Source organism: Habropoda laboriosa, unplaced genomic scaffold (assembly GCF_001263275.1).
Source record: "Habropoda laboriosa isolate 0110345459 unplaced genomic scaffold, ASM126327v1 scaffold529, whole genome shotgun sequence".
Classification (NCBI taxonomy): domain Eukaryota; kingdom Metazoa; phylum Arthropoda; class Insecta; order Hymenoptera; family Apidae; genus Habropoda; species Habropoda laboriosa.
Window position 1 is genome coordinate 275,022 of NW_017100671.1, and position 7,897 is coordinate 282,918.

At 43.2% G+C, this 7,897-nt stretch overlaps 1 protein-coding gene across 1 annotated transcript in view; it reads left to right on the plus strand.

The window, feature by feature from the left end:
- The window catches only part of LOC108576841 (transcription factor Ken 2-like), a 22,228-nt gene extending 16,096 nt beyond the window's left edge, over positions 1 to 6,132 (plus strand). The window contains exons 2-6 of the mRNA XM_017939903.1: positions 2,857 to 3,147; positions 3,225 to 3,397; positions 3,709 to 3,936; positions 4,242 to 4,533; positions 5,664 to 6,132. Of these exons, the coding sequence (XP_017795392.1) occupies positions 2,860 to 3,147; positions 3,225 to 3,397; positions 3,709 to 3,936; positions 4,242 to 4,533; positions 5,664 to 6,125 (1,443 nt within the window). The 5' untranslated portion in view covers positions 2,857 to 2,859 and the 3' untranslated portion in view covers positions 6,126 to 6,132. The remainder of the gene's footprint in view (positions 1 to 2,856; positions 3,148 to 3,224; positions 3,398 to 3,708; positions 3,937 to 4,241; positions 4,534 to 5,663) is intronic.
- The last annotated feature ends 1,765 nt before the right edge of the window (positions 6,133 to 7,897 follow it).

The following is a 7,897-nucleotide window of genomic DNA, read 5'->3' on the forward strand; positions in this document are numbered from 1 at the left end:
TCCCCGTGTACCGACGCGGCGCAGTAAAATTGAGCGAGCATCAGGTCGACTGTGGTGGAGTGTCGTAGAGAGTGCAGCACTTACAAAGAGCGGAGGAGCGTCCTGGCCGGCAAAACTGGCAAACTCGGATCAAGCAGTGCCCCCCACCAACGGACGCAAGTGGGCCAGAGTTTCTGCATCTAGCGGCACGGGGCCTTGCCCCCACTTGGCAGGAACGGCACGAGACCCCGCCCGGCAAGTCTTCAAGGCCCAAATAGAAGAAGAAAGACGAACGTAAGCGTAAGCGTGGACTGCATTACGCAGCCGGTCGGCCAGCGATTGACCCTGAACTTCAAGTCGTGCTTGCTAACAGCAGCAGCAGCAGCAACAACGCAGAGGCACCAGCAACCACTTCCTTATTCAGTGATTTTCTTAGTAACTGCTCGACCAGACATTACGTATGCCGCATGCCCGATTAATGCACGCGCTCACCCGTCGTACCATAAATCGTGTTCCTTTTTTTTTTTAATTTTTTGCTCCTGTGACTCTTCGTTTCTCTCTTCCTTTCTTCGTTGCTATTAATGTATGCTCGTCTAGCTAGCAAATTCGTAGGAAGATTGAATTTAAGTTGAGCACCATGGGCGAAATATTCGAATGAAATATGACAGTGTGTCGCTACTGTACACTCGGGATGTCGAAAGAGACGAAGAAAGCAGCCGTCGTGATTTCTGATGGCTCAGATCCACGGAATTTACGCCCTCTTCGTTACTCTTACCTAAGGTCTTCCATTTCCAATTCGATTGGATCAACTCATCGAAGGTCACCTCGATGAGTATCCGTTTGACAAGCTCTTGTATAATGCTGACATGCGCCACGGCTAACGAATTTGCATTTAAATTCGATTTTCATTTCATACCTAATCACGAAACTTATCTCGTACCTCTGCATGGGAATTCTCCGAGATACTCGATGCAATAATAGTAACGAAAACAACAATAGTAGTAACACCGATAACAATGATAGTAATAATAACAACGTCGTTATCACACGTTTTATACAGGCGCAAAGACGAGGTTCGGCTAAAGCTGCTGTTACTCCTAACCTACAAATATCGACTCAAGTTCAAATTAGATTTTTTCTAGATCGAGCACTGTCTTTAGGAATGAAAAGAACGTGGTTGGTGAGCGTCGAGCGTGAAACTCATTGTGCTTGAGACACGTTTGACATTGTGGAACACGTCGATGTTTACGGCATTGGTTTCATAATATTAATTATACGTGTGCTCATTGAGAGCATAACCTCAAATGAACTTTCTCTCGCGGCACTCCCCTTGAGAAGTGAACAAACGATCGATGAAATGTCAAATTTATTCAAATGTCGAGTAAAGTCAGAACCATGCATTCCTCTCGTTGTGTCATCGATTATCGATCCTTTGTACTCTGCGCAGTTTTTCAACGGCCATATTGTCCTCCCCCCCGGAACAATTGTTTTACAAACACACCTAACAGTACGAAAAGATTCATATATAAAAAGCTAAAAATGTCGTCTAACAGAAGGTAATTTGCAGCGATCATTTTCACCCAGAATATGCCAATTTTCATTTTTCCGTTCGGGTGCATTTCTAATCTCGTCAGTTTCCATTACCACAGAGAGAAGATCGGATTATACGATCGGTACCGGGGCAATTAGTCGAATGCAAATTTTACGCTGGTTTTCCTGGAAGATTTACATTTTTTGTTAATACCAATGTCAAGCAGCGATACGAGGAATTTTAGAATGTCGACGAGGTTGCTGGCTTACCTTTGAAACGTAACGCCGAAGAACGGCACGCGTGGATTTCTTCGAAATAAATAGTATTACAGTGCACGCGTAATATGTTGCGATGCTTCGAATAAACGTGCAATTTATTTCCCAGCAAGTATGCTGCCGCGTTATTTTCTAATTGCGAATTAAATTGCTGTGCAGTTATACCGAGTCACGGTAACATTTCATTGCGAAGCGGCTGGGTGTTTGCCGGTGCTCCTTTAATAAGAAGTTTCTCGAAGAGTTACGAAGATCAGCAGGATTTCCCCCCATCGCGTTCAGATCATTAATTAGCGGAATAGCAACCGCTTAATTATGCCGTTGCGTCCGAGATGCAATTCTATTATGTTTACCGATGCACGGTAGCTTTGGCGAACTTATTATTTTCTCATCTCGGACAGGTGAAACGTTATCCTTGAATTTTTCCAAACGAATTCGAAGTTAACGCGGTAAAATTGCCTCGGGCTCGTTCGTTTTTAACAAATCGCACAGTCCGCCGCGTATTAGTACTAACAACGCTAAATGGAAATGGTTTCCTTTGGAATGTCCGGGGGAAACCGAGTTCGACCGAGTGTAAACAGCATCGCGACTTAATTACGCGAATAAGCTATCATTAGACGCGATTCGAGTTCTTAGCAGAAAGCTGAGCGAATGTCAGAGAAACGTGAGAGGTATAATCTTAAGACACGTCACCGCCTTCCGCCGTTTCTAGCAGAGGCGAGCCACGGGAAGATAAAATTAGTGTAACGAAGCTGTCTTTCCATGGCACGAAAAAACGAGACCGCATTATTGGGTTAAGGACGTCACGCGTGTTTCGTTAATTTCGCCGTTGCGAAAGAATTTCCACGGGAACGGTGTCTAGTTGCATCAGTTTTCGTTATCGCCGTCCGTTGCGGTATAACGAAATAGCCGCTTCCAGAAACGTAATTTTCTTTTTCACCTACGATACAACTTTTCCTTTTTTTTTTTTTACAACGTGTCGCAACATCGACAAATTTGTCCACTTTAGCGAAAATAATTCGACGTATCCATTCCGGAATCTGTCTCACGTGTAACAATTGAACTGATTTGCAGACGATGTATACTGACGGTCTCCTGACACTCCACTATGGGAAGCATCCAGCGACCTTGGCCGCAGAGGTCGGAGCCTGGTATACCGGGGACCGTCACGTGGACGTGACGTTAGCTTGCGACGATGGGTCCGTCGTGAAGGCCCACCGCGTAGTTCTGGCAGCAGCTAGTCCCCTTTTGGCTAGTCTCCTTCGCAACCCTGCGTTGGACCATGTGGTCCACTTGTCCGGAGTCCGAAAAACTCAGCTGACTCATCTGCTGGAATTTCTCTACAACGGAGAAGCTCTTATTCCGGTAAGTGATTCGTTAACGACGATAATAGTAGTACTAGGAACGTCTGACGGAGAATCGGTGTAATGTTTTTCCTACAGTCAACGGAACTCACGCCACTGAGGGAACTGTTTGAGCTTCTCCAGATCAAGTCGGAATTGTTCGAGCCTAATCAACCTCAGATCTCCAGTAACTCCGACCCTGAAAGGATAGCCACCCCCCAGCCCTCCGAGGGCCAGGAAAGTTCTAGCTATGAATCACAGTACGACGGCAGGTTTGTAGAAATTGACTGGTGTTAACTGTTCGTGAAATGTCAATACGGTCATTTCTGAGATAGGGAACTGTTTAAATTAATCTCTGCTCTAGCCTGGCTCTTCGCTTCGGCAGAGAGCGTACGGAGCTGATGCTGAGATATTGATTCGTATAATGTCGCTTCTTCGCGTCTCTCTTTATCCAGTATCGACATTTGTGCTCGAGATTACAGATAACTCCGCGGGATATCGCGTTGTACCGGGATAATTAGAAAATTATAGCCAGTTCGGTAGAGAAGATATGTGATTGTATGTATATTTCCTGACATTTCAGGCAGTCGAACAATCCCGCAGACTGTTGTTCGGTGCTCATAAAGACCGAGGGCTGCGAAGAGGAACCAGAAGTGGATGTTGAAGGCGTCGAGGGCGAAACGCTTCTCACGGAGAACAGGGAAAGCAGTATAGAACCACCTCGACGGAGGGATAGTTCCGACCCTGTAAACTTAAGCTTAAATTCTGGAACTTCCACCACTAGCGAAAGTTCTCATGATATCGTACCTAGGTAGGATGGAACATTTGGACATGCTGGCTGATTTCAAAGACGGATCGAATAATTTTGGGTGTACATGAAAAAAAAACCACGCAAATTGACTCCCAGTGTTTTTGATCGCAGAGGTCCGATTGGACAGTCACCACGGTCTCCAGATCTTTTTATGCGGACACGTGAAAAGTTTCATTCGTTATCTGTATCCCTCTAAATTATTCGATCCTCGTTCTTTAAATCACTCGGTATCGTTAAACGCGTTATCACATCTGGAGTTGTTCATCATTTCTTCCACGAATGACACACGTTTCTCGTTCACTCAGGCCAGAAAAACAGTTACTGGAGAGGCGGGAATCTCTAGAGGAGGTGGAAGATAGAAGAAGACAATTAGCAGCTCGACTCGCGCTAGGCTTAGAACCGGGAAAACGAAAACCTGAGGAAATACCTTTCCCACCTGCGGAGGCTTACATTGTAACGCCTCATAGGAAACGAAGGCCAGGCTTTCACAATGCACCCGCTCAGAATCCAGCCTTCGTACCGTTTAATCCTGGATTCGAGACGCCGAGGCGGTTACAAGCACCGCATCCTCTCAGCGTCTCGGCACCTCCGTACCTGGTACATAACTACTTTATTTCGTATTTGTCACGTGCACCGCGTATCTATCAATTTTACTTTCGTCTCGTAACTCTATGTAAAGAAACAATCGCGCAGTTATAATTGGATGAAAATTTTTGTAATTAATTACGAACGTGATGTCTTTTCCAATCAGAGGCATTTCCTGGTTGGGTAATTCCCACTTTGTTCATGTTCATAGTGGATACGATTGTACCTTAATGTTATTCTAGATACAAATTTATAGGGTGAAATTAAATGGTTACAGATACTCCACATCTCTGCGTTATTTTATTTATTTATGTTCATTGACGCGCTTTGAAAAGTGCAACTGCGTCTTTCTTTTTCTCAAATAGAACCTTATTCTCTTGGGTGCCGATATTCGATGCAGTTTTTAATCCTCTGTAAAAAGCATCCAAGTACTAAACATACTTTGCTATTGTATTTCCTCTTGCTTTAATTAGTACGTGTGAAACAGAAATATGCCACATCTAAAACCATTTAATTTGACTTTAAATGCTATTAAATAGTGAGTTTTCAAAAGTTCTAATTCAACATTCAGTTCTAATAAAAGTAGCAACATTTGCTGCGAATATAATTTAATCATGAAACGATCTTTTGATTTTCTTGTACGTAAGTAGAACGCGTATATTTGTAATTTTCTTGCGCATAACACATATTAAGTGAAAGAAAGTGAGAACCATAGTGTTTGTAAAATAAACATCGAAGTTGACGTGTCAATTTTAATTCAACACATTGCCAACGGCAAAACTTGCACTTGCCCAGGCATTTGAGAAAAAGAAATGCCTGAAATCGTTTCTAAGAAATTACACGTCAGGACCGTTAGAAATTTTACAGCAGATATGAAATATTCTTTAATACGAATGATTTCCTTGAACGGTTATCAATGCGTTAATAATTCAATACAATAATATCTATTGTCAGTACAGTGTTATCACGTACGCTAATGTTGAGAACCCTGAAATATTGGCAATGTATATTGATCGCCTGAGCGCGCCTCGACACGAGAAAAATCAAAATGATCGACAGCAGCGAGATAAATTTCTCAGCGAAAATATTCCAAATTTGGCCACAAAGAATGGCAAGTGAGACGTACGTTTTGGCTTTTACAGCAGGACAGGTCAGTGACACCTCCAGGAGCGTCACACAGACCGCCAAGCGCAGATCCAGCATCGGCGGCGGGTTTGGAACCACCTTGGGGCTCTTGGGCCCTGCCACCTGCAAGGGCGCCTCCACCTCCACCAACGGATGACCCACCAAAGTCTACTCCAGTTCGCGAATATCGGTGTAGCTATTGTGGCAAACAGTTCGGAATGTCTTGGAACTTAAAGACACACTTGAGAGTACATACGGGTGAAAAACCATTCGCGTGTAGACTCTGCGTCGCCATGTTCAAGCAAAAAGCCCATCTTCTCAAGCATCTCTGCTCCGTTCACAGAGGCGTTATAGCTGCCCCGGACAACACGTTTACCTGTTGCTTCTGTTCGTTAAGTTTCGACAGCTTACAAGAGTTGATTAGGCATCTGTCGGGGCCGCACAATAATTTGCTGCTTAGTAAGAATCTGCACGACTAGCGACAAGGTTAAGCGAGTAGAGCCGATCGAAGAAAGGTGGTTCGATCGTGTTCAGACCAGAAAGTACATGTGTATTCAAAATTTTTAACCGCAATGCAAGCCATTCTCAGTATTCTAACCGTAGATTCAGCATTTTCCCCTTTTTTCTTTTACGTACCCAGCTCTTTTGTCGCTTCTCGTAGAGCATTCCTGGTCAGAATATTGATTTCGAGGTCACCGAACGAACGATCGTTCAACAAGTTACTGTTTTAAATATCTTTCTCAAAAAAAGTATTTCAACGTGTTTTCACTTTGAAAATTCTCAACGACACGTTCAGAAACGTGAAAATACTTCCAGCGCGAAAGAAAAACCCGCGACGGATAAGTTTTACCTTTAAAGGCATTAACGGAATCGAAGCACGCCAATTTGTACAGTTTCTAACGAAGTTTTATAGTCAGTGGAAAGTAAAAACTATTCGCGAACTATTTTTTTTCTTTTTTTTTTCGAGAGAGAGAGAGAGAGAGAGAAGGAATAGCACAAAGCACCGGAAGAGCCTTCCACAAAAGCCTCACGTCATTCTCGCGAGTGTCTAGTTCGAAAATGTCCGAAGACTACGCAATAATCCACTACCTTTTTATTATAATAAGCGATGACCAGTAACTCTGACCAAATAAGGTATTTCCAACAATCGACGTTGGTCGGAAGTGTGTCGGATATGCTGACCGTCTCTATATCGGGAAACGTTAAAGATAGTCGAAACGAGGATAAATAACGAAGAGACGAGAGTCAATTATCGTTGTCACGCGCCGAATCTCGAGTAGTTCGCTAAATGTTGAGTTGAACGGTTACGCGCACCTTCCTGTTGCGTCTTACTTACTTCAAAAGTTTGTCAATGCTTTCGTTCGCGTCGTCACGTGACATCCATCCAAGACGTCTCGTTTACCTCAGAGCGCGCGCAAACAATCTCATTGTGTAAATAACGTAAACGTTAGTAGTAGGAACAAGCGGACGGATAAGAATTTATTTATTTTACACTTTGCAAAGGGACCAACCGATTTTCCACCGATTTCTGTCTTAGGTAGATTTTAGGTACCCTGCCCGTCAATCGCCGCCTTGAACAAATTTGCTCGCAGAGAGCTGTGAACTGTTTCGAAAATTAGCGTTAGGAAGGAGTCGATTAGAAGGCCGCGGAAGTAGAACAAAAGACATTGGCGTTACAATCCCTTTTACCCTGCACGAAGAGGAACATTATCGGCGAGACCACAGTTTTCTGGAAGAAGCGACAATAATATATTTCCAAACGGCTCAAAACTATTTTTCGCCGGCAAATAGAATAAACGTTGCTAATGTTCTTCCGCCTTACAATCCTTGTCTTCCACTTCGGCATCAGTCCTTCTTCACCCTTTCCTCTCTTACCACGCATCGCTTTGTTTTCTTTTGTTTTTTTTTTTTCTTTCTTTTTTCTCCTTCGAAACGTCTTTGGTATCTCAGCGACTCGAGTGCCTTGTCAAATGGGTCCAAATTGGTCGATTGGGCAGTGATTTCATGTGTTCATAGGCTTAAGATACCGTATACGTGTAAGTTGACGATACAAGCTCGCTTAGGAATTGAGACAAAGTGTTAATTAATTCACGTAGAAGGTTTTAATATCACTCAAATTAATCCAAGTTTCGTTAAGATCTAAATAGAACGTTTTAAGTAGTAGCTTTTGTTTCTCTAATTTCTCTTTCGTTGACGCAGGACGTCATGTTTTTTTTTTTTTTTTTTTTTTTTTTTTTTTAAAAGGTTTTTA